This window comes from Gymnoscopelus microlampas (assembly GCF_963454915.1).
Source record: "Gymnoscopelus microlampas genome assembly, chromosome: 6".
Classification (NCBI taxonomy): domain Eukaryota; kingdom Metazoa; phylum Chordata; class Actinopteri; order Myctophiformes; family Myctophidae; genus Gymnoscopelus; species Gymnoscopelus microlampas.
In genome coordinates, this window is record NC_139943.1 from 2,967,128 (window position 1) to 2,993,851 (window position 26,724).

General features: G+C 43.5%; 1 protein-coding gene across 2 annotated transcripts in view; it reads left to right on the plus strand.

Annotated features, from left to right (window-relative positions):
* Positions 1 to 26,724, plus strand: part of ankrd27 (ankyrin repeat domain 27 (VPS9 domain)) — a 64,570-nt gene that overhangs the window by 7,725 nt on the left and 30,121 nt on the right. Inside the window, exons 2-13 of one of the 2 annotated variants that reach the window (XM_084059012.1) lie at positions 794 to 919; positions 10,271 to 10,381; positions 12,280 to 12,609; positions 13,724 to 13,783; positions 13,887 to 13,940; positions 14,512 to 14,577; positions 14,699 to 14,775; positions 16,090 to 16,211; positions 18,832 to 18,910; positions 19,983 to 20,124; positions 21,454 to 21,546; positions 26,522 to 26,643. In XM_084059012.1, the coding sequence (XP_083915138.1) occupies positions 818 to 919; positions 10,271 to 10,381; positions 12,280 to 12,609; positions 13,724 to 13,783; positions 13,887 to 13,940; positions 14,512 to 14,577; positions 14,699 to 14,775; positions 16,090 to 16,211; positions 18,832 to 18,910; positions 19,983 to 20,124; positions 21,454 to 21,546; positions 26,522 to 26,643 (1,358 nt within the window). In that variant the 5' untranslated portion in view covers positions 794 to 817. Of the gene's footprint in view, positions 1 to 793; positions 920 to 10,270; positions 10,382 to 12,279; positions 12,610 to 13,723; positions 13,784 to 13,886; positions 13,941 to 14,511; positions 14,578 to 14,698; positions 14,776 to 16,089; positions 16,212 to 18,831; positions 18,911 to 19,982; positions 20,125 to 21,453; positions 21,547 to 26,521; positions 26,644 to 26,724 lie in introns of those variants that run through there. The other variant, XM_084059013.1, reaches the window with a different exon arrangement.

The window sequence follows — 26,724 nt, forward strand, 5'->3', positions numbered from 1 at the left end:
CATCTGAAAATATCTTGTGCCAGGGACTCCTGGCGCAAGATACTTTTTAACTTGGTGTTAAAAATGTTTCAAAACATAAAAAACATTTTAATTTCTTTCAAGATAATTAAAAAGAAATAGCAGATCTTTAGCAGATAGCAGATTGTAGATCGGCTATTTTCAAAGAGCCGACGTAATAGGGCTCATGTGGTAAAACCGGTCGCTTCTTTTGGGCTTGTTTTCATAGACCGGGTCGCTTGTTTCTCTCACAAATTCTGGCAACAATGGAACTGACCAGTACAACCACAGTCTGATACTGTTGGCCAATGAGCCACTGGAGCAGTTGGGGGTTCAATACCTGGAACGCATCTGTGTCACTTTAGATTTCTTGGGCTATTCAAAAGTAGATCTGCTTTTTTTTAAAAATCGTATTTACATTTTTATTTTTTTTTACAAAAATCTGCTAGGATTTTGAAAACATTTTAAGAATTAGAACTCAGGCCTTAATGGGTTAACACATTTTCCTGGGGACCCCCTGGTACCCCACCAAGGACCCCTGTGGGTCCCCCGGACCCCACTTTGAGAACCAATGCTCTACACCAAATCGCTTCGGTCAAAATTAGCCCATGTACAAGCTCACACTGTGACACGTTGTGAGCTTGTAGATCAGCTATTTTTTGGTTTATTTCAGATCACCAAGGACTTCACAAAAAAAACAACAATGTGAATGGATGCTTTGTACTGTATGCACCCAGGATCATGGGCTCCTCCTTCATCCCCTCCTCCTTGTTTTTTCCTGTGTCTCCTCCTCAAGGAGTCCGGACTCCTTTAGTTCCCTATGGCTGTGTATGATGAGAACATCCTGAAGAACCCTTTCTATGTGGCGCTGGAGAGGCAGAGACCGGACCTGTGCAGCCGAGTGGCCGAGCTCCATGGCATCGTGAGTAAAAAGGAAGTGGAAAAAGTACTCAAATGTTTTACTTCAAGTAAAAGTATCAATACTGCAATGTAGAAGTACTCCGTTGCAAGTGAATGTCCGGAATTCAAAATTTACTTGAGTAAAGGTACCAAAGTATTGGTATCAAAATGTACTTAAAGTACCAAAAGTAAAAGTGCTAAAATGTTTGAAAATAGCAGATCTACAAGCTCACAACGCGCCGCGATGCGGCGCGTTGTGAGCTTGTAGATCGGCTATTTTTAAACGGCCTTGGTATAAAGGCGTGTGTAATATTATTCTTTTTATTTTTTACATTAACCACTTGAACCCTAGCATCCCTTTTCTGAGGAGAACTTTAGCCAAAAAATAGCAGATCTACAAGCTCACAACGCCTCGCGCTGCGAGGCGTTGTGAGCTTGTAGATCGGCTATTTTGGGCAAAGAGTTATCGGTGTAGAGGGAAAAAAGAGCAGCTAAGGTTGATCTGAAACACAATTTTATACAATATAGAGTAGGGGGTCCCTGCTTCATCTCTCTCTCAGCTAGGGGGGTCCTTGGCCTGAAAATGTTGAAGACCCCTGTTCTAGGGTGGACAGCCATCTCCCTCGATCGTGTCGGTGGGGGCGGGGGGGGGCAGAGAGGAGAGACAGAGAGGGAGAGAGATACAAGCAAAAACAGTAATAACGGCTGACATGGCACCGAAGAGGTCAGCCAGCCGTGACCGTCTGTAATCATGAGTTCCATATGGTTCCAGACATGTCCTCCACATCCTCACTGCTCAGCCCAGCCACGCTGTTATATTATATAGATAGATCCTGTTTTTGTATGCAGACTATGCACCGCTCAGCACAATGCCTCAGACGGGGGAAGGAAAAGCAGACTTTTCTTTTCAAAGGACTGCGTGTACAGTTACTCTGAGTGTACATTATGTTGTGTTTCCAGATCAGGTATCATGTCATGTCATTTGGACACACAGCATTAAGTCCTGTTTCAATGCCTCCCTTGAGTCCCTTCTTAACTCTTTGACTGCCAGAGTATTTTCATAATGTACTCACGATTTTCAAGTTTTTCTTTAGTAGTTTTAAAGTTGTCATAAAAGTTTAGATCCATATTTATCGATCGATTCACTGTGTGTTTCCGGAGCAGTAGTCTCTGACTATTGCTCCGGAAGCAAAACATTGCACCCGGAGCTAGTGTCCCCTTCGCTACAGGCCGTTGGAAACACGTGTCTCCTCGGAAAAAAAAACAGAGATACAGGCGAAAGAAAAAAAAACTACAAACATGGAGTCGACGGCAACCGAATGACGCTAAATCCATTATTTCCGTATCCGTTTGTGCTACAGTTTTACTTCTCCCTTCGGATTCAAGATCAGACCGTGACGGTCTATAAAACAACATTAATTCCTCGTTCTGGCACTGAGGGCATTCAGAAAAAACTCGGGATAACTCGGGGCTTGGCACTGAGAGAGTGAACTCATTCACTGCCAGATTTATTTCTGGCTGTGTTTTGCCCACTCCCAGCAATTTTCGTTTTTTTTTTCTCTTTAATTTCAACGGGTCACAAAAAAATTATATTCATTATGATCGCATGTCCAATCGTTTGTAAACACACAGGGTGCGTGTCTGAGTCGCCCAGACAACAAACATTTCAACCGGGTCAGCGCCTTCTCACGCAGCTCCATGTAAACACGCCATTTCTCTTCAAAGATGCACGTTTTTCTTACTTTTTCAGCTCGCCACAGACAATGTAAATCCCTTATGATCGCGTGTCCGACTGTTGGTAAACACACAGCCTACGTGTGTGTGTGTCTCCCAGAGAAACAATATTCCATCGGCGACATTCCCTTCTCCCCTCGCAGCAGTTTCAAAACAGAGCGTCTGGCGCAACACGCGGGGGAAAAAAGCAAGTCGAAAAAGAGCCGTTTCAATTAAAGAGTTAAACTGGAAGCGGGCGGAAACAGAAATCTTGGATTGACGTTATTTCCGTATCCGAGTGAGTTACAGTGAAAGTAGTCACTGCCTGTGATAAAGAACAGTGAGATCTTTTATAAAATCAAATACGATTTTTTTACATCCGTGGCAGAATTGGTAAGACCGTGCAGTCTGCAGTGGTATTGTAGCCTTTTTTCATTCTTATAATGTCAGTGCTATTGTGCAGATTTAACAAAGAATTTTACACAGTATGTTAAAGCTGCACTATATAACTCTTCTACCACGGATTTCAACCCGGTTTCCAGCGCAAGTGCTGAACGTTTTACCGTTGATCTAGTGGAGCCTGCCTGCTTGCTCAGGGGATAAATTGAATCTTATCCTTCAGGTCAAAATCCCTGTCAAACCAGAAACAGGATTGTATCACATATCTCACCTAGACACTAGAGCAGGGAGACAAGATACAACCACCCCAATTGTATAAGTTATTACATTTTTACCAAATTACATTTTATTCATAAAAAAAACGTACATTGTGCCGCTTTAACTGAAAACAAAAGGGACTGTTTTAATAATTACATTTGAAACATTTTAACCCATTGAGGCCTGAGGTTCCGATTCTGCAAAATGTCTTCTAAATCCAAACGGTTATCTGAAAATAAAAAATTCTATATCAGTGGTTCTCAAACTTTTTCATGTCAAGGACCCCCAAAATGATATGTATTTGGCCGCGGACCCCATCTCATATTTTGTTCCAGGGACCCCCAGAAGCAAAGATTTGAGTTACAAATGTTTGCTTTAAAAATATATACATTCAAAGATTTGCAAAAATGTTCACGATTTCTCAAAAAATAGCAGATCTATAAGCTCATATCGGTGCACTCGGTGCCACGCTATGAGCTTGTAGATCTGCTATTTTTGAATAGCCAAAGTGTAAAATAATGCTTTTTAGCTCAAATCTAAAAATGACACGGGTCTCCATGTCTTAATGAATTAATATGGCATTTTAATTACTCTTTATGTCTCAGTGTAGAACTAAAATCTTTATCTTTGAATTGAATAAAAAACAACTTTTGACATTATCACCAGTGATTCCTCACTGTTCTGGAAGGTGTGTGTGTGTGTGTGTGTGTGTGTGTGTGTGTGTGTGTGTGTGTGTGTGTGTGTGTGTGTGTGTGTGTGCGTGTGCGCGTGCGTGCGCGCGCGCGCTAACTCGGCCACAAGGAAGGAAGACAAGGAAACGTTGCTCTAAATGGCACGTGTCCAGCTGTTTAAGTCATGAGAGACGAATGGCCCTGGGCAGCAGAGAGTCTGCTTGTAAAAGGAACGACATGAGGGTGGAATCAGAAGCCTTGTCACATGTTTAACCACTTGAACCCTGAGGAAGAATTACACTATATTATGGTTGTTTACAGACCCATAGATGGAGAGAGAGAGTTATGACACGCTTTGATCTCTCCGCAAAGCGGGCCGCTGTGGGCTATAGTTCCAAACCACTGGAACTATCTCATTGAGACAATGGGAGTCAACGCTAGTGTCGTCACTCTCATATTAGATCACGCTGGATGTTTATATCTAACCTTTATATTTTACTATCACTCATCACCCATTAAACCCGGGAACTCATCTTTGGCTATTCAAAAATAGCAGATCTGCAAGCTCACCGACCTACAAGGCACGAGTGCCGCGCTATGAGCTTGTAGATCTGCTATTTTTGATAAATAAAGCAAATGTTTTTACTCAAATCTGTGCTTCTGGGGGTCCCTGCCACTAAATATTTTGAGATGGGGGGTCCGTGGCCAAATACATATCATTTCGTGGGCCCTTGACGTGAAAACATTTGAGAACCACTGATATTATAGCAACATAAGTTTTTTTCACAAAACTGCTAGGATTTAGAAGACATTTGTAGAATCCCCCAAAAAGCAAAGATTTGAGTTACAAATGTTTGCCTTAAAAGTATATTTATATTCAAAGATTTGCACACATTTTCATGATTTTCAAAAAATAGCCAAATAAATTAAAAAATGACACAAATGCTTTCCCGGTCTTAATGGGTTAAATAATACGTTATGATATGACATAATTTGGTAGCTTGTAGGGGGCCAAGATGTCTCCGCTAGGCCTGATAGCTATAGAGCACCGAAGTCTGATGTAATTTACACATCCTACCTGGTTCGCGGTTTTCCACTCCCGTTCTGAATCCCCATAGACGTGTTTAATATCGCGTCAAATAAGAACTGTGTTGCAAAAATAAACGAATGACCCCGGTGGTTTGACCCTTATAGGCCGTGTGGTGACCCACCAAAAAGTGCCTAGAAAATGAATTTCGTTCCCACGACTTGGATCTACTTTTTCAATGCATTTTTGCATAGACAATACCCTTCTGGACTTTGGGTTAAAATACCTCCGCACAAAATCCTGCAGTATTTTTTTACCAGCCAGAAATGTATATAATAGTGAATAACCAAAAAACGAAAATCTTGTGCTGCTGTTTTTGCTTGTAAAATGTGTTATAATGTTTTTGGCAACACAATTTTTTTCTCAAATGTCATAAATACATGTACCTAACACCTGAAACAAGTATTGGTGCATTAGTATACTCATATTTGAATTTAGATCACTTAATGTAGCAAAGTTAAAGAAAACGCTTCTACTGAAGTGATTGGAACCCAGCACAAGGGAGCACACGCATAGTACATTTAGCTAAAAGCTTGTGTTTTACACACAAGACATGTCCCAACCTACTGTGTAATGAAAGGTAGAAAAAGAAGCAGCACACCTTGGCCCAAAATGGCTGAAAATCAATCAAAATGCTACCATGACCCCTTAAATTGGAAGAATACCATAAATGGACAAGACTAAAATAAATGCACTAAAGGTCAGAATTATTACAACATATGGTATAAAACATTTATTAAAGTAGCACAGTGTGTGTTAGCATGTGTCATATATCAACTCCCCCCTCCCCCTCCAAAAACACAAAATATGAGAATACCAAAACAAATGCATACAAATGCATCACAATAAAACAATTTCACTTCAGTGCAAAAAAGTATTTTTTTTTTGGCAGTGCAAGTAATTCTTTTGGCAGTGCAAGTAAATTTAAGGCTGTGCTGTGAAAAGAATAAAATACAGACATTTTAAAGTTGTTTTTCAACATGTATGCATTGCATTTAAATGGGTTAAAATGGCAGTGTAGCAAGTCTTGAACATGTTGTTGATAATGAAATAAAAAAAATAAGGAGCACATTGTGCATATCTTAATCATCCCTATCACTGTCATCAGAGTCATCATCTGATAGAGCTCTTTCTTCTGTTTCCTTTGAAACATTCTCACAGTTCTGGCACCGACACAAATCAGTACAAGATAGTCTTGCAGACTTACAGGAACATCTTTCAGTGCCACATTTGGTTGTCTTGCAACTACAGTGGACTACCTGCAACACGCTATCAGGGGCAGGATTTCTAGTCATCCATGTGACTGTTAACTCCCCATCGTCAATGTGCCATCCATTGCCAATGGGTGAAGGGGCACACATTATACCAGTCAGAGAATGTCTCATTACTGCTGCTTGGTAGTTTGCTCTTCTGCAGTGTTGATACAGGGTGTCACTTGTTGGGGGAATGGACAGTTCCGGCAAAGCTGACGATGCCATGCAGAATGATTTGTATCTTGCATCGTTTACGTTTGTGGCCGATGACTGGCCATACAGGTGGCACACATATTTGCTAAGTGTGTTAAAGGTAGACTGGTCAAGGTTGAAACTGCTGCCCAGATGTGTGAACCCAGTCAGGTATTCTTCTTTCAGACAAGCAAGTCTCTGTAACAGATCCTGTGGTAACGCACCTCAAGGGCCACACAGTCTTTGTCCTTAATATGCCGAAGGATGGTAAAGTCTTCCTTCATCTCAGCAGCCTTCATCAACCGGCCTTTAAACAAAAAAAGTACACGTTAATGATCTCTGTGTGTGTGTGTGTGTGTGTGTGTGTGTTGGGGGGGGGGCTGTAAATAACACAGTGATGGAATAAATGTAAATGTGTCTTTTACAGATTTGTATTGCCATCATTACAAAAGACTATGTGTGGTGTTAATGTATGTATGTATTATATTTTTTTTCCATGGGAAGGTAAATACATGTTAGTGCTACTGCTAAAATCTCTCCCCTAAAGAGCCATAAAACAAAAGGGCCACTGACTGCTAGCAGCTGTGACCTGCCGACCTGAACCCCTTGCATTCCAGCCTTATCAGCAGCTATTGTTTTAGTAGGTCCTGCTCTTATCTCTCACAAGCTATAACAACACAGAGTCACAGACTAAGCAATGCTAAGCAGTATAATATAACAGTGATTTTCATCCCCTTACAAATGTGCTAGTTTGATTAAAAATCAAAAACATACATTAACCACGTAAGCACTATTTAAACTTTGGCCTTTTGAAAATATCTGATCTACAAGCTCACAACGTTGTGAGCTTGTAGATCTGCTATTTTCAAAATATTTGTATACATTATCTACCTTTTAAACCTGTGAAATGGGACATTCTGCTTATTGAGTACTTTCTACTTTTGGTACGTTAAGTACATTTTCATAGCAATACTCATATCCATGCATTGCAGTATTGATACTTTTACTTACAGTAACAAATGTGAGTACTTTTTCCACCACTGCTTTTGTCTCTCTATCTGCACATATCCTTCCCAAAAAATACCACTGCATGTTACATAGTCAACAGTTCCTGCCCAGTCAGGAATTCACACATAAATGTCAACATCTTTGATCTGAACAAAAGAACCAACACATTGTGTCTTTAACAAAAGGTGTGAATTACTCCCCCCAGCCTTGGACTCAAACACAGCCCATCAAATAAAAGAAGACCTCAGATATTATAATGATAGGCCTACATATAGTCCTAAAATATATAATGTACCCATATAATCATAAAATGACAAATCAATATTTGACAGTCCAAAATTGACATGCATGTTTTGTTTAAAATCTCTTACATGCCCATATTGCGAATTATTTCAGTCTCTCATGTCTGTGTGTGTGCCCCCACCCCCTCGCGCATGTGTTTGGGGGGGGGGGGGGGGGGCAACGGGACCCCCGTGATTACATCACGGGGGTTCAAGGACCACCAAGGGGTCCGGAGAGTCCTGCGAAATCATTGTTATCCACGTTATAAACATTAAACAACAGTTCTGCGTGTGTGTGTGTGTGTGTGTGTGTGTGTGTGTGTGTGTGTGTGTGTGTGTGTGTCTGTGTGTCTCTTACCTGCAGACAACGTTTCTGCTTTTGAGAGTTGATCCTTCGTGCGTTTGCCTGCCACAGTTATGTACTTGTCCACTTTTTTACAAATGATGCATAACGCTGGAAGAACAGGGCCAGCAGAAGCCACAGGCAAACCTGTCCTGGACCTAAGTTTCTTTCGGGGGGTTTCAGATGTGGCTCCGTCGGCACTGGTGCTGGCCGAAGGGACTGACTGACCCGCGTCTGCATCGGGAACTTCCAACGTCTGTGTGGCGCTTTTTTCGGCCGCTACAAAACGCTTTTTGTCATTAAAACGATTGTAGCACGCTATGTGAAACCCAGCGTCCTCGGGATGCTGGTCGAAAGGCACATCCACACAATGTTTATAACTTTCTGCAACTTCTTTACTCTCACCCTGCAGAGGAAGCCAACGCTTGATGCTGTTTCTGTAGGTATCCCACCGTATCATTGTAAAATCCCGGACGACATCTTCCCTCTGGACAGACATAGAATGCATATAGCATCGTTTAGAGTCCTTTTTACGTGATTTTGAATGATATTTTCTTTGTTTTGGTTTGTTTTCCTCGGAGTCCTCGCTGCTCGTGCTCGATGTAACCGTTGCCATGGTAGTTGTTGTGGGAAATGCTGAGGCGGAAGAGGCGCCTCCATTGGTTGTAACGGGAATCACGTGTCAAAAACCGCACCACCTCTTTCAAAGTATTACTGCGCTGCTAAGAAAATAGTACCGACTTTTAAACTCTAATTATATAAATACTGCGCCGAGTCAGATGTCGTTACTTTTTTTTCTTACTTACTACCAATAAATCTTTTTTAAGAAGCAGAGATTATTCAGATCCACTTGATGGGAACGAAACTGAACGATAATGGGGTAGACAATACGGCCTATTATGGATATGAAGCATCAACTGACGGTGAGAAAACGATAATCTTACTTCCACCGAATTAGTAAAATTTTCGCCAGAAACAGACTGTATCAAATATGAGTGACTGACTATCATAAACGATACAGAACCTCCTTCCTGACAATATCGCCGAGACAGTTTGTTTATTTTTGGACCACAATTCTTATATGAGACGATTCTAAAGATGACCCAACGTTATTCTCCATAGAGAAATGACTTTACGAACCAGGGGATGAACGAGTGACGTCAGGACTTCTGTACTCTATTGTTTTTGTTACTGCCTGTCTTGTTATGGTTGAACTTTATGTTATGGTTCCCTGTGCTCGCTGGCAGAACTACCGTACCACCGATCTGAGCGTTATTGTACTTCTCCCCATGATATCATATACGATATTAAAGCATAAACATCACCACCTAGAATATCGTCTCCGACTCCTATTGCCTCATCAATTACTGATTGATCCAGAATTCCACTTCAACCCCTATAGCGTCCCTTTTCCCGGGGGGGGGGGGGGTGAACATTTGGTGAAAATAGTCGATCTACAAGCTCACAGCGCGCCGCATCGGCCACGATATTTAGTTTTAGAGCGAAAAACAGGAGGCGACCTAGTAGTATAGAGCAGGGGTCTTCAACGTTTTCAGGCCAAGGAGCGAGATGAAGCAGGGACCCCCTACTCTATATTGTATAAAATTGTGTTTCAGATAAACGTTGGCTGCTCTTTTTTCCCTCTACACCTATAACTCTTTGCCAAAAATAGCCGATCTACAAGCTCACAACGCGATCTGCTATTTTTGGCTAAAGTTCTCCTCAGAAAATGGATGCTATGGTTCAAGTGGTTAATGTAAAAAAGAAAGAAAGAATCATATCACAAAGATTTGGCGGACCCCCTGTAGTAACTCTGAGGACCCCCTAGGGGCCCCGGACCCCCTGTTGAAGACCCTTGGTATTAAGAAACTTAGGTCTCTCCAGTCAACTAAGAATAGGGTTTAAGACTTGCGGGTTAAAACTCAATGGAGCAATGGAGCCTTTCTTTTAGGGTTTGACCACGGGATGCACTGCTCTTCTTAATTGTCTCTTACTTGCCTCCAATTATTGCTGTGTGTGTGTGTGTGTGTGTGTGTGTGTGTGTTGTGTGTGTGTGTGTGTGTGTGTGTGTGTGTGTGTGTGTGTGTGTGTGTGTGTGTGTGTGTGTGTGTGTGTGTGTGTGTGTGTGTGTGTGTGTGTGTGTGTGTGTGTGTGTGTGTGTTGGCCAGGTCTTGGTGCCTCGCAGTGGAAGCCTGAGTCCAGGCACGTACACATCGCTGCAGTTTGACAGCTACGTTCTGAAGCCCGTGGAGGATGGCTATCAGACTCTGGATGGGAAGGTACGGTCCGTTTATGGTCTCTAGTCCAGTGGTTCTCTACCTTTTTAAGGCCGCGACCCCCCCCCCCCAAAATAATCATCTTTGAACTGGGGACCCCTCCAAAATAATCATATTTGAACTGGAGACCCCCCCCAAAATAATCATCTTTGAACTGGGGACCCCCCAAAATAATCATCTTTGAACTGGGGACCCCCCAAAATAATCATCTTTGAACTGGGGACCCCTCCAAAATAATCATATTTGAACTGGGGACCCCCAAAATAATCATCTTTGAACTGGGGACCCCCCAAAATAATCATATGTGAACCGGGGACCCCCCAAAATAATCATATGTGAACTGGGGAACCCCCAAAATAATCATAATTGAACTGGGGACCCTCCAAAATAATCATATTTGAACTGGGGACCCTCCAAAATAATCATATTTGAACTGGGGAACCCCCAAAATAATCATAATTGAACTGGGGACCCCTCCAAAATAATCATATTTGAACTGGGGACCCTCCAAAATAATCATATTTGAACTGGGGACCCTACAAAATAATCATCTTTGAACTGGGGACCCTCCAAAATAATCATATTTGAACTGGGGACCCCCCACCCTGACAAGCACTTGGAATTGTAGGAGTTGAGGCATTACATTTAGTTTGCACAGATAAATATTGTGGTAATAGCCGATCTACAAGCTTGTAGATCAGCTATTTTCAAAATGTTTGCGTCTTTCTTATATTTATCAATTTGGCCAAATGTTTGACCAGTTTAGTATAGTTTGTTGATTACTTTTGATACAGTAATGGTCTTTCTTTCTTTTTTTTTTTGGGGGGGGGGGGGGGGGGGTATTAAAAAGGTCTTAAAAGTCCTTAAATGGTCACTTTACTGTCATCTGGGGACCCCCCTGCAACAGTTTGGCAACAGATTCCAACACAAACAGGACCGCAGTGCCACTTACATACACAATAATGGAGCATAAGGCAGTAGGGAGTCAGTAATAAGGGAGCATAAGGCAGTAGGGAGTCAGTAATAATGGAGCATAAGGCAGTATGGAGTCAGTATAATTTGGAGCATAAGGCAGTAGGGAGTCAGTAATAATGGAGCATAAGGCAGTAGGGAGTCAGTAATAATGGAGCATAAGGCAGTAGGGAGTCAGTAATAAGGGAGCATAAGGCAGTAGGGAGTCAGTAATAAGGGAGCATAAGGTAAACTCATCAAAGGCACTGCTTAATTCACACTGAGTGTGATTATTATAAAAAAAAGTAAACCTTTGAAAATGTTCTGCTCCATTCACTTCTTGTTTAACTTCTTACTGAAAAAGGCTGTATCTCGGCTCCTAAGCACTTTTTTTTTTACAATGAATTCTGGCTGTGGCACTCAGAGCCAAACTGCCAGAAATAAGTCAGGCACTGAATGCTTCCTTTAGTTTTTCCCCAGTTCTAGTTTTGGGTTATTTGGTGGTAGTTTAGTTAACCCATTGAGACCTGAAGCCGATTCTACATGTCTCCTGAATCTCAACAGTTTTCTGAAAAACGTATGTTTCTATATCAGTGGTGCTCAATCTTTTTCATGTCAAGGACCCCCAAAATTATATGTATTTGGCCGCGGACCCCCATCAAAATATTTTGTTCCAGGGACCCCCAGGAGCAAAGATTTGAGTTAAAAATGTTCGCTTTAAAAATATATATATTCAAAGATTTTCACACATTTTCACGATTTCTCAAAAATAGCAGATCTACAAGCTCATAGCGCGGCACTCGGTGCCGCGCTATGAGCTTGTAGATCTGCTATTTTTGAATAGCCTAAAGCCTAAATAATGCTTTTTTTTTAGCTCAAATCTAAAAATGACACAGTTCCAGGTCTTAATAGGTTAAACTATAATAACCCTGTGACTGTGCGCCACACAGGAAATAAGCATCCAGAACCGCCAGGTGCTCCTGAGGGCCGGTTTCCCGGCGCCCGCGGCCATCTCCATCCTGTTTGAGGAGACCTTCTACAACGAGAAGGAGCAGAGCTACAGCATCCTGTGCATCGGCCAGCCGCTGCACACCGACCACAGCCCCCCCGAGGAGGACGCGCCGCCGCAGGAGCCCCCCCCTACCGCCCCCTACTGTCTGAAGAACGTGGAGGACGTCAGGGAGTTCCTGGGCCGCCACACCGACAAGCTGGACAAGATGGTCGCCGCCTTCTGCCTGTCCTTCAGGGAGCACGAGAGGAAGGGTCTCCGTCATCACATTGTACGTGTATGATTCATGACCACGCACACACACACACACACACACACACACACACACACACACACTAGAGCAGGGGTCTTCAATGTTTTTCAGGCCGAGGACCCCTTAGCTCAGTGGTTTTCAACCTTTTTCATGCCAAGGACCCCTAAATTGATATACATTTGGCCGCGGACCCCCATCTGAAAATGTTTTGTGCCAGGGACCCCCCCAGAAGTAAAGATTTGAGTTAAAACATTTTCGCTTTAAAAAATATATATTCAAAGATATGCACACATTTTCCAGGATTTTTCAAAAATAGCCGATCTACAAGCTCGTAGCGCGGCACTCGGTGCCGCGCTATGAGCTTGTATATCGGCTATTTTTGAATAGCCAAAGCTAGGTGGTTAACGTGATTGTGAGGCTATGTTAACTAAATTAGCTGGGGACCCCCTGGTACCCCATCCGAGGACCACTGGTGGTCCCCGGACCACTGGTTGAAAAACCACTGCCTTAGCTGAAAGAGAGATGAAGCGCTACATATTGTATAACGTTGTGTTGCAGAAAATAGCCGAAAAACCCATTTTTTAATATTACTCCTACAGATTTTATCCAAACCTCATGCAAATCGGTACACAGTATCTCTATAGTCATGTGATCAACACGGATCTGTCCGATTTCCCATATTCCATCCTCATTGCCTATGGTTGGCTTTCAAAGTTTGCATGATTGGTCCGTTTTGAACAAAAAGCCTCAAACTATGCACGCAGCTTGCGATTTCCGTGAAATTTCACACGCACATTCCCACTAGGCTGAGGGAGAAATGCCACCCTTTTCACATTGGCCTGTTATAGCGCCACCAGCAGGTCTAATCTAGCAGAGGGCCTAAGAATAAATGGCACGATTGGCACCCTTTTCACATTGGCCTATCATAGCGCCACCAGGAGGTCAGAATAACGTACCTGACCTGGCGGAGACCTGTGCTCCGAGGAGCACTTTTTCTAGTTTTGTAATGTTTTTATATTTATAGACCATGCAAAAATCACAGTGTAAAACAGTTGAGCACTGTTTTTCACGTTGCTTGGTGGAAGCATAAATAGTGTGTTCATTAATTTAAATGTTTTCCTCTTGCCTTCAGGACTCGGTGAATGCCCTTTATACTAAATGCCTTCAGTGCCTGTTGAGAGAACCTCGCCTGGTAAATATGAACACTAACGGCAATAATTCTTTTTTTAATGTATCATATTAATAAACTATTTAACCACCTCATGACTTAACTCTCATTTCTTCCTCCCTGCCAGAGACTTCTGGCCAAACAGGAGCTTCAGATGACTCTCCTCAAACAAGCAGTGGAGGTAAAACAATGAAATATTGGTCAACACTGTTCATTTTGTCGAAAAACTATGACGAAAAATGTTAGTCAACTACCTTTTTTCACTGACGAAAACTAAATAAAAACTAAGCTATGGTGACAAAAAACTATGACTAAATGTATGGACAATTTGGTCAACAAATACAAACTAGACTAAAATGTTAGGGAGGGATCTAGTGGAGAAGAGATCCAGTAGAACTAAGACCTCCGTTGTTTTATGCTTCCGAAAATAGCCGATCTACAAGCTTGAGCTTGTAGATCGGCTATTTTCGACACACAGCTAAGTAGAAATCGGGCATTACTGCGACATCAAGGCCCGCCAACATAAACTTTACTCGACTAAATCAATTGTAGATTTAGTTGAGTAAAATCTTATGATATTTAGACAACTAGACTACAAACGACATCAAAATGTGCTGTTTAAATTAACACTGTTACCTTTTTAAAATGAGCTCAGCTCTGCTGTTTTGTCTCATCTGCATGAAGATTTACTGTATCTATCTGTGTTGATGAAAATAAACATGTCTTCTCCCCCCCCCCCCCCCCCCCCATAGATGTATATTCATCATGGTATCCATGATTTAATCTTTAACTTTGTGGGGACGCTTGAAGCCAGCCAGGTAATTTGTTTAGTTTTTTTTATTCTTCACATAAACCCACAAGTCCTTCACATCAGGAGGACCAACCTTGTGTATGAAAGGCTGATCCCAGAGCTGTCCTTATGTCCCCCCACCATCACAGGACGCTGCCTTCAACAAGACCGCACGAGGTCTGCAGGATCTGCAGCAGAAAGACTTGGGGGTGAAATCTGAATTCAGGTCTGTTTGGTCTTTTGTGTCCTAAACCAGTGGTTCTCAAACGTTTTAGTGCCAAGGACCCCCAAATTGATATATGTATTTGGCCGCGGACCCTCATCTGAAAACAGTTTCGTGCCAGGGACCCCCGGAATAATTATTTTGATATTTTTTCAAAAATGTTCAAAAATAGCAGATATACAAGCTTGCAGCGCGGCACGAAGTGGCGCGCTGTGAGCTTGTAGATCTGCTATTTTTGAACAGCCAACATATAAATGGATAAAGTGGTTAAAATGATTGTGATGCTATGTTAACTACTTTTGCTGGGGACCCCCTGGAACCCCCCGGACCCCACTTTGAGAACCTATTATGTGCTAAACTGCCGTTTAGATTTAGTGTCGTAGTGTGTTGTAGGAACGTGCGTATTTGCAGAGATTTGCTGATTATGTCCGTTATGTTTTTTAACTGCCTCCCAGAACAAGCCAAACACTGAAATGATAACCTTCCAATTACTCCTATGCTTAGTTTAGGGTGACCATTATTTTCAAAAAACAAAACCGGGACCTTTTCATCACTTAAATCCAAAAATAGCAATGCGTCGTGAGCTTGTAGATCGGCTATTTTCGCTACTTTTGACTTTTGGAACCAAACGGGTCCGTTTGGTTCCATTTGTACACTCTCAGAGTTAAATTAACATTGATTTTACAATATGAATTGGGGTCCCAGAGGTATAAATGCCATTAAATGGGGGTCTGTAGCCTAAAATGCATGTCAAACTGGGGGTCCTTGAATTTAAAATGGTTGAGAATCACTGCTAGAGAGCCGTAAAAACCTTCTCGTATGGGGGTCCCTGGCTTATCCTTTCAAATGGGGGTCCGGCGCGGGGTAATAAGCGTCAATTTGGGGGTCCTTGACATGAAAAAGTTTGAGAACCACTGTTTTAGAGATATTTGTCGGGACATCCAGCTTGATAACCCGGACAATCCCGGTCAAACTTGTGGTCAGTCACTACCTAGCATTTAAATGGTAAATGGTGCATTTATATAGCGCTTCTATCCGAAGCGCTTAACATTGATTGTGCCATTAACCCATTCACACACACATTCATACACCGATGGCGGAGGAAACCATGCAAGGCACCAACCTGCTCATCGGGAGCAATTAGGGGTTCAGCGTCTTTGCTCAAGGACACTTCGACACTAACTCTAGGGGAGCGCCCCAGCCCGGGATCGAACTGGGAACCTTGCGGTTTTCCAGTTCACTCTACCCGGCCACTCTACCCCTGAGCCACTGCCGCCTGTCTGTTAACCACTATGCTGTCTTCTTCATTTCCTCCAGCATCAACATTCCCCGGGCCAAGAGAGAACTCAGCCAGCTGAACAGCTGCACCTCTCCCCTCCACAAGCTGCTCTGCCTCAGGAAGGTTGTTCTCACCATCATGCAGTCCCCCAGCCGCACAGGTACCAAGAAATATATAGCACCTCTATCCAAAGTGCCTTACGACCATAGACTGTATAAATGAATGGACAATGCCACTCCCTGCTTTCTACAGAACGAAAATGAAGCCGATAGTTCAGGAACATGCATTCCTCCATCGTTAATATATACAGTTGGCCACGCCGGAACTCAAACGCTATTGGTTGAGACCAGACACGTGACCAGCGAACCGGAAAACACCCCCAAAAATGCTATTGGTTGGGTAGCTTGTCAATCAAGAGCGGGGGCGGGGAATGAATGCTATTGGTTGTGTAGGTTGTCAATCAAATCATCCCGCCCCTCCTGGAGCATAGCCTACTTTATCGTCAATTTTAGAATAAATGGGACCATAATTTAGCAAAACGCATATCCTGATGATTGAAAGGAGACTTTAAACTAGCGACTGGAAGCATATAGAATTTATGACAATTTTTATTACAGTAAGAAAATCTAGTCTAAAGTTTGTCAAAAACCCATTCACTTGCGCTAAAATAAATTCTTTCTGACACTTCAGGTCGGCGCAGGGTAAAACAGTGCCTCACTCTGGCCATTCATAAGCTTCCGTGTTGGCCTCATCGTAAATATCCAAGCCTTGCCCCTTGCTTACGACGTGCATTACATTCACCCGTCCCCCCTGACAACACCCTGATTTCTTCAATGGTCTGGTGGCGTAGCCTCGCTGAGCATTGGACTGTCGACTTCCAACTCCCCGTGTTTGAATCCCTCTGCCGGCACTCTTTTTCCAACAACCGCGGACTATTAGTCGATAAAGTATAGTTTTGGGCCGCGACGGAAGCGCACAGTCTCAGGCGAAGTTCGCTTGAGCCTACTCAGCGCCGTCCGAGTTAATGTACCGATAGGCACAGAATCGTAAATCACGTTTTGGGGCGGTTGGAGTGGTTGCCCCAACTGCCACTCAAAGTGACTAACTGGCCAATCACAGCGCGTCTTTTCCGGGTCTTGGCAGAATTTCGCTGCATTTCACTTTCACGCCTCCCTGCCTCAGGTTGCGCTATGAGCTCTGATCAGTGCAGTGTGTAGAGCTCAGAGAAGTATTGGAAATTGGAAATACTCAAGTAAAGTACAAATACCTCAAAATTGTACTTAAGTACAGTACTTAAGTAAATGTACTTTCCACCACTCTGCACCCCTAATATACTCCCAACTCAACGGTATCTCCTCTTACTGCCTTCCATCCATGCTGCTGACAGCTCAACTCCTCACCATATGTCCGGTAATGCAGTGTGACAGTGTGAGCTCACACAGGCACAGAGTGACAGTGTGAGCCCACACAGGCACAGTGTGACGGTGTGAGCCCACACAGGCACAGTGTGACAGTGTGAGCCCACACAGGCACAGTGTGACAGTGTGAGCCCACACAGGCACAGTGTGACGGTGTGAGTCCACACAGGCACAGTGTGACGGTGTGAGCCCACACAGGCACAGTGTGACAGTGTGAGCCCACACAGGCACAGTGTGACAGTGTGAGCCCACACAGGCACAGTGTGACGGTGTGAGCCCACACAGGCACAGTGTGACAGTGTGAGCCCACACAGGCACAGTAGAACCACTGTCACGTCCCAATGTGTTGTTTGTCCAAGTTTGTTTTGGAAATCCAAGCTCTGCGGTCCCTCACAGCAACTCACAAGAAGTGGAACCATCCTCTTCCAATTACCTCTGGCCAAGCAGCCAATCAACCAATTAAGGGCCTTGTCAAGGAAGGACAGAGGGACTGTGTGTGTGTGTGTGTGTGTGTGTGTGTGTGTGTGTGTGTGTGTGTGTGTGTGTGTGTGTGTGTGTGTGTGTGTGTGTGTGTGTGTGTGTGTGTGTGTGTGTGTGTGTGTGTGTGTGTGTGTGTGTGTGTGTGTGTGTGTGTGTGTGTGTGTGTGTTAGCGGAGGATCCAGACAAGACAAGACAGAGTGCCGGGCTTCCAATGTTATTATAGTTAACTAAAACTAACAAAGTAATGAAAACGAGACGTGAAGAAAATGTGTATTTAACTGAAGGCAAGGTACATAGTACGGTACAGTCCAACGACAAGGCAATTCTTTGTGCTGTACACAGAACATCAAGCCGAGGAAACACAATTATGTGTTTATTAATGTGTCCTGAAACTGTATTGTGGTTTGTACAAAATGAACTGAAACTAACTGAAATCATAGAGAAAATGTCCTTAGTTTTTGTCTTTTAGTCCAGTTATAGTGTAGTGTTTTGGGTGGATATGATTTTTTTCCTCCAGTTTTTTATCTGTCCCAGTTTCAACTGTGAATACATTGGAACACATCGGGTACCCGAATTTTATAATAACAGATTACGTTCGGTGCCAGAAATCTCACCGTCTGCAACGCTGTGTTGGAACGACTCGTTTTGGCCACTGTAAAAAGTCAAGGAGATACAGAGGTTTTTTAGCAAGGAGATAGAATGGAAGCGGATGGGAGGCAGATCTTTCGGCACGGCTCTAGCTCGTCTGCAGGGCGTGGTGTTGTACTTGTTACCTTTCACTGGTTTTTGAACCCTCCTGGCTGGTCATGTTGCATCGCTGCAAATTAAGCACATTTTGAAATGCTAACAAAGCTGATTGAAGGTTTCTCTTTCTCTCTCAGTCAACATAGAGGCCATGTGTGCGGATGATCTCCTCTCAGTCATATTGTATTTGCTGGCCAAGACGGAAATCCCCAACTGGTGAGTATAGGGAGGGGACTTGTGGTGGAAAAAGTACTCAAATTCTTTACTTAAGTAAAAGTACCAATACTGCAATATAAAAATACTCTGTTACAAGTAAAAGTCCAGAATTCAAAATTTACTTTAAAATAATAAAAAAGAAAAGTTTGAACTGGGGTGTGGAGGACCTCTTAAAAAATCAATCTCACGTCTGCACTGTCTTGACATCAACTTTTTACGTTTCGATGAGTTGTAACTGTGGTGCGGAGGACCTCTTTTTTTTTATTTGTATTTCTTCGCCCTCAAAACATTAAGTCGGGTATCTTTGAGACTGACAGTGTTGCAGAGTCACGATGGCTATTTACAACCATGTCTGTCTGTCAGTACCCCCATGGTACAAACAACACCACTGACCGCTTTCTTTTTCTGATACACGCTGAGGAAGGCTCGATGCCGAAACGCGTCCATGTTTGCCCGTGCCTTATTCATTATAAAGTACCAGAAGGACTACCCAGAAGTGCTGGCTATTCTCTGATGAATGGACTGAGCGTGCTCCTTTTTGTTTCTACCGCTTTCTTTTTCTCCTGAATGAAGTCAGCATGGGTCGGATCCTGCAGCTAGCGTTATCTCCTTATTAACTCATTCACTGCCATTCACTTAATAGCCCAAAAAGCCCAGACTGCCAGCGATTTTTTTTTTGCCTATTGGCGCACGTTTTAAGCTGTGGCGGACCCGGGATGGTGTTATGACATTTTTCTACTGTACCATTCATCCTAAGATATCATAACGTCATAGAAAAGGTAAGAAAACCTTAGTCCAAATTCCCCTATCTATCTAACCTGCTGAAACTTCTTTCACACTGTTTACAGTAGAAAGTTTTTTCTCCAGTGTGGACACACAGGTGTGTCTTCAGATGACCTAAGTCATTGAAAGATTATGGAGATAAGAGGTTTCTGCCCGTCAGCGACGATATATTTTGGGGGGTTTCATATTATAGATGGGGGGTTATCACTGCCACCAGAGCTGAATCGACGGGGAACCTCCCTGTGTTCAGCTGTGCTATAAGAGGTGTAACCAAGAGCTCTTTCTCTAGGATGGCCAACCTGAGTTACATCAAGAACTTCCGCTTCAGCCACTCCAGTGGCTCCAGCAAGGACGAGCTCAGCTACTGTCTGACCAGCTTCGAGGCCGCCGTGGAGTACATCAGCCAGGGCAACCTGAGTCAGGAACACACGGTGGGTTACACACACACACGCGCACACGCACACACACACACACACACACGCACACACACACACACACACACACACACACACACACACACACACACACACACACACACACACAACACACACACACACACACACACACACACACACACACACACACACACACACACACACACACACACACACACACACACACACACACACTGGAAGGCTTGGTTCAATTCCTTTCATTGGCGGGTCATACCAAAGAAGACTATGGAGTATAGTGTTGATTTTGAGAGCAAATTTTGCTAAATTAGTTTTAAGTCATAGTCTTTTGAATCAAATTCCATTTAGTTTTAGTCATGTTTTAGTCATCTGAAACGTTTTAGTTTTTGTCTAGTTTCAGTCGACTAAATATCATAGGATTATAGTCGACTAAATCTACAGTTGATTTAGTCGACTAAAATGTATCGCGGCGGTGCCTTGATGGCGACGCCGTCATAATGGCTGATTTTACACTTGGTTGCATGCTGAAAATAGCAGATCTACAAGCTCACAACGCGTCGCAGCGCGACGTGTTGTGAGCTTGTAGATCTGCTATTTTCAGCATGCACACCCTAGCACAACCAAACATAAAATGACTTGTCTTAGTTTCTAGTGGATCTCTTCTCCACTAGTCTCTCTCTAATATTTTAGTCTTAGTTTTAGTCATCGTAGCTTAGTTTTTATTTAGTTTTTATCTAGTTTTCGTCAGTGAAAAAAAGTAGTCGACGAGCATTTTTTGTCACGGTTTTAGTCGACGAAATCATCACTCTGCTATGGAGATTAATTTATTCTACTATTATGCCACCATAATGTGGAATGCCCGACCACCACCAGCCATCAGAAAGTGACTCTCTGCCCTCCTTCAAAACCGTCCCAGGGGAGCACCTAATTGCGTACTGTGCCAGCAATCTTTCAATTTTCTTATGCCTTTCTTCAAGTAGTCACAGAATATTTATCTCCAGTATAATCGATCCCCTGATGGGCGCTAATCACTGAGGGTTGCACTGTGTGGTTTAATGTCAACGAGGTCATTGGACCTTGTTGACATTAATTGTCTGCCTTTTGAAAATAACATTGAAAGATACATAGTAAAAAAAAGGAGCCGAGATACAGCTTTTATCAGTAATAAGTTAAACAAGAAGTGAATGGAGCAGCAAATCTTCAAATGATGATATCTTGGGTTCTGAACATTATTATTTTTTTTTTTCAAAAACACGTCAAACACGTCATTGGCACGTTGCGCCATTGCAGTAAAACACGTGAAACACGTCAATGGCACTCAATGCTCTGGACCTCTTCTCCTTGCAGGGCTTGGGGGACCTGAAAGACAAGGCCTTGTTCAGGCAGAAGATGAGCCTTCTCTCCCAGAACGCTGCTACCCCCATAGACTGTTTGTTTGAGGTGAGTCACACACAACGCTGCTACCCCCATAGACTGTTTGTTTGAGGTGAGTCACAGAACGCTGCTACCCCCATAGACTGTTTGTTTGAGGTGAGTCACAGAATGCTGCTACCCCCATAGACTGTTTGTTTGAGGTGAGTCACAGAACGCTGCTACCCCCATAGACTGTTTGTTTGAGGTGAGTCACAGAACGCTGCTACCCCCATAGACTGTCTGTTTGAGGTGAGTCACACAATGCTGCTACCCCCATAGACTGTTTGTTTGAGGTGAGTCACAGAACGCTGCTACCCCCATAGACTGTCTGTTTGAGGTGAGTCACAGAACGCTGCTACCCCCATAGACTGTCTGTTTGAGGTGAGTCACAGAACGCTGCTACCCCCATAGACTGTTTGTTTGAGGTGAGTCACACACTGCTGCTATAGAATGCTTATAGACAGGGGTGCACATAACTTTTTAGGTCTAGTACTCAGAAGAGCACCTGGAGATGTGAGTTGGTGCGCACAAAATAAATGCCCCCCCCCCCCCCCCCAGTTTTGTCAACGGGGGGGGGGGGGGGGGGATTGCTGCGCGAGAGAAAAGGCGCATGCGCACCTGCGCACCAGTTATGTGCACCCCTGCTTATAGAACCCGGGCTGGTAGGTACAGCACGCAGGCAATATGAGTAACTTACTCCCATGCCTCTCAGAGAAGGACTGGATGGCTCAAAATGAAATGATCATTGTTGGTCCCCCTATAACTCCACCTCTTTCACTCCAGTCAGAGCTTAGTAGCTTATCTTCTAATGTCACGCATACAGTCCCGCCACCTGGGTGTGATTTTTTGAATCAGACCTAGAAAAGGTAATTCACGCCTTCATTTCATCACGTTTGGACTTCTGTGATTCTTTATTTATTTATTTACCCGGATTGGACGGTCTGGCACTTCTGGCAAGATGCCATAGCTGGGCAGTCTGGGGCAGGGACGTGCACAGATAGACTCTAGGTGGTGCTAGAGCACCTGCCCTTTGCCCTCTTGACCAGAAGTGCCCTTTTGTTTACAGCAGGGGTCTTCAACAGGGGGTCCTCAGAGTTACTACAGGGGGTCCGCCAAATATTTATGTGATATGATTTTTCTTTTTGCCATAACCACTCGAAACCTAGCATCCCTTTTCTGAGGAGAACTTTAGCCAAAAATAGCAGATCTACAAGCCCACAACGCCTCGCGCTGCGAGGCGTTGTGGGCTTGTAGATCGGCTATTTTTTGGCAAAGAGGTATAGGTGTAGAGGGAAAAAAGAGCAGACTAAGTAAAGAAAAAAAAGTATAATTTACTTGAGCGCCTGCCCCTCAAAATGTCTGTGCACGACACTGGTCTGGGGCCAAAAAAAAAAAAAAAAAAAAAAAAGCCCACCCCTGCACCGGGCCCGCAAGGCCTGTAGGTGCTTTAGCACACGGCACCAACCGTGTGGGGGGAGGGGGGGGGGGGTTTAGAAGCAGCGGCTGCTCCAACTGGTACAGAGTTCAGCTGCCAGACTACTAACCAACGCAAAGAAACGTCATCACATTACATTACACCCATCCTAGCTGCACTTCACTGGTTTACCTGTTAGATTCAGCATAGATTTTAAGATTTTACTGATAACTGATAACCATTGATTGCCAAGATCGCATTGATGCGTTCTTTCCAAAACATTTTTTTTCCTTCTTTTTAATTCCACAAGGGGCGCCCTAACACAGCTATGGAATGATCGATCGATCGTCACTCAGAGAAGAAGTAGTCGGATGTGACGTCTTTCCAAAAAAACAGAAGCCGTCCGCCCCAGCGATGGGATTTTCAGAAAAACAGCTGTAACTCAGTTTCTTTTTTTTTGCATTGAAAACCACTAGTTCTCAGCGGGCCGAAGCCCCAAAATGTCGGATCGCGGTTGGAACGTTGTCGTTCCTATAGATACACAGATCCCTCCGCTAACCCACGGGGACTATTTTGTTTGTGTTTTTTGGGACACAATGACGCCTCCACGGCGTTTCAAATATCATGGGATTGAGGTAATTATACGCTGGCAAGGGGATAGAGAACTATGTTTAATATCTTGGCAATCAATGTGCTAAAGCCCGGCAGGCCCGCAGCTACATCAAAGACTTGCTGCCTCCCTATGGACCTGGGCGCCGCCTTAGATCCACGGGTAAGGCTCTCCTTAAAGTCCCTGCGTCTCACCTCGTCGCCCGGGGGTGGGGGGGGGGGGCAATCGGGCTTTCGCCGACCGGGCGCCCACGGTTTGGAATCAATGCCCCGCCCATAGAGCTGAGGCTCAGTGTCGTCCTTTAAATCACTTCTAAAAACCTACCTTTATGTTAAAGGAGGAGTTCACCCAAAAAATTACTTATTTTCTATCAATCGCACACCCTATGAAGCCTTGAATCCATGGATTCTCTTTTGTTTTTGTGGCATTCCTAAGCTAATAATTTCATTCCCATGTCCTACCGGCTAATGTATCCGGTAGGAGACACAAAGTAGATTATTTGTGTCTCCTACCGGAAATACACACGGTCATCAAATTGTTGTCTTAGGAATGCTACGAAAACAAAAATAAATCAATGAAATCAAGGCTTCATGGGGTGTGTAATTGATAGAAAATAAAAATTTTGGGTGAACTCCTCCTTTAAGGCCTTTTCTTGGCTGTTTTAGCCTTTTTGTTTTCAGCTTTTGTATAATCAGTTTTTAATTGTTCTTTCTTCTCTGTTAATTGTTTTAATTATGTTACCCATTGATTGTATGTGTTGCTTTTATGTACGCTGTTTTAAGCTGTGTGGTTATTATGCTGCTCTTTTATCTGTAAAGCACTTTGTAACCTTGTTTGGAAAAGCACTATATGAATAAATTCATTATCAGATTTTGAATCATTTAGAATCTTCTCTTCTAGGGGACCCTGGCACAATATGGCACAATATGGGGGATCCGTGGCCAAATACATAATCATTTTGGTGGGGCCTTGACACACAAAAGTTTGAGAACTACTCATTTAGAAGGCATTTGTAGAATCGGCCTCTGCAGCTCTTAATGGGTTAAGTGCTTATGTCCTGTTTTATTTTTCATCTATTCGAAAATAGCCGATCTACAATGTGAGCTTGTAGATCGGCCTTTTTGGTGACAAATATTCTGTTATGGGCACAAAATCTTTTCAAGTGTGTGTCCGCAGCCAAATATACGTATCAATTTGTGGGTCCTGACCATGATTTTTTATTTTTTAACCACATCCGCCATGGTTCCTACGCCACAATTACAATATCACTTGTGCAGTTGTTGAAATATAAAGTGGTGTACCTGAAACTCTTAACGCACAAGGACACTTTGGTAGAGATGTGGGTTGTGTAGTTACCATGCCAGGATGTAACTAGTAATATTGAGGAGATACTGTATCTTGCTCCGTTGATTAGAAATTGATATTCCAAAAATAATGAGTCTCCTCATTGACTTGCATTGCACAGCGAAACAGCTCTCAAAGCCACTCTTTTAGGTTTAGCTTTTAGTTTTTTCTGTCATGTATGTGGTTATGTATGTCTTCAAATGGTATTTTAAAAACGTTTTTTTTAATGCCTTTATTTAGAGAGTGATAGGGTGACCCTAGGCTGACAGGAAATGAGGAGAGAGATGGGGGGGGGGGGGGGGGGGGGGGGGGGGGGGGGGGTGGTGACACGCAGCAAAGGTCGTCGACTCGTCGGGAACGGGAGTCAACCCCGCGACACGTTGTCAGGATGGCATTGCAGCCTAGGGTGCCTGGACCGTCACGCTACGGCCCAGGCCTTAAAATGGTATTTTAAAATTGAAAAAAAAAAAAACTGCATCTGCAAGCTCTGAGCTTGTAGATCAAAAAGCCCAGCAGGCTTTGCTTTAATTTGACTCCTGAAAAGAGATTTACACCCGACAGAGACACTATCATAAAACTTTCTTTCTTTTTTTCTTTTTCTTAACCCATTAAGACCTGAAACGCATCAGTGTCACTTTTTCATTTGAGCTAAAAAGCATTATTTTACACTTTTGGCTATTCAAAAATAGCAGATATACAAGCTCATAGCGCGGCACCGAGTGCCGCGCTATGAGCTTGTAGATCTGCTAATTTTTTTAAATCGTGAAAATGTGTGCAAATCTTTGAATATATATATTCTTTTAAAGAAAACATTAACTCAAATCTTTGCTTCTGGGGGTCCCTGCCTGGAACAACATATTTTGAGATGGGCGTCCGCGGCCAAATACATATCATTTTGGGGGTCCTTGACATGAAAAAGTTTGAAACCACTGATATAGAAACATACGTTTTTCAGAAAACCGTTAAGGATTTAGAAGACATTTTGCAGAATCGGAACCTCAGGCCTTAATGGGGTTAAGATAATGTCGACTTCATGTTCAGTTGAGAGCCGTCAGTAAGAAGAAAAGTTGCACTTACAGGTTTTACGTCTGCCAACTCTAATACTATAGTTTGACCTGACCTACCCCCCCCCCCCCCCCCCCCCCGCCCCCCACACGCACACGCACACGCACACACGCACAAACCTCTGGGACCAGTTGTCAGAGCAGAAGGATTCCGTCTCACAGACCCTCACGAGGCTTCACACTTGACTGACCTGGCCTCCCTATTTCAGTCATTACGGTATACAGTATACTGTAGGCAATTTCCACGCAGTACCGCCACCGTCCGAAGTATAAAATAGGCCTTAAGTGTTTAATCAGAGTTGAAAAGCCCAGCAGGCGGTAAATTACCTTTTAAACTCTGCAGCAGTTGAATGTGTCTTTTAGTTTGTATTCCTGCTTCAAGATGGGTGTGTTTTATGCAAACAAGTGACGCAATTTGTGTGTGTGTGTGTGTGTGTGTGTGTGTGTGTGTGTGTGTGTGTGTGTGTGTGTGTGTGTGTGTGTGTGTGTGTGTGTGTGTGTGTGTGTGTGTGTGTGTGTGTGTGTGTGTGTGTGTGTGTGTGTGTGTGTGTGTGTGTGTGTGTGTTGCAGCACATAGCCAATGGCAACGAGGCGGAGGTCCAACGTCTGCTGAGTGAGAGCGAGGGCGATGAGGAGGTGAGGTTGTGTCACCCTCTGTGCTCATGTGACCACTGTGAGCTCCACCTCTCTGGGTGCGTATACCACACACACACACACACACACACACACACACTTGAAATATATTTTTATGTCCACATAAACAAGAGTGCCTT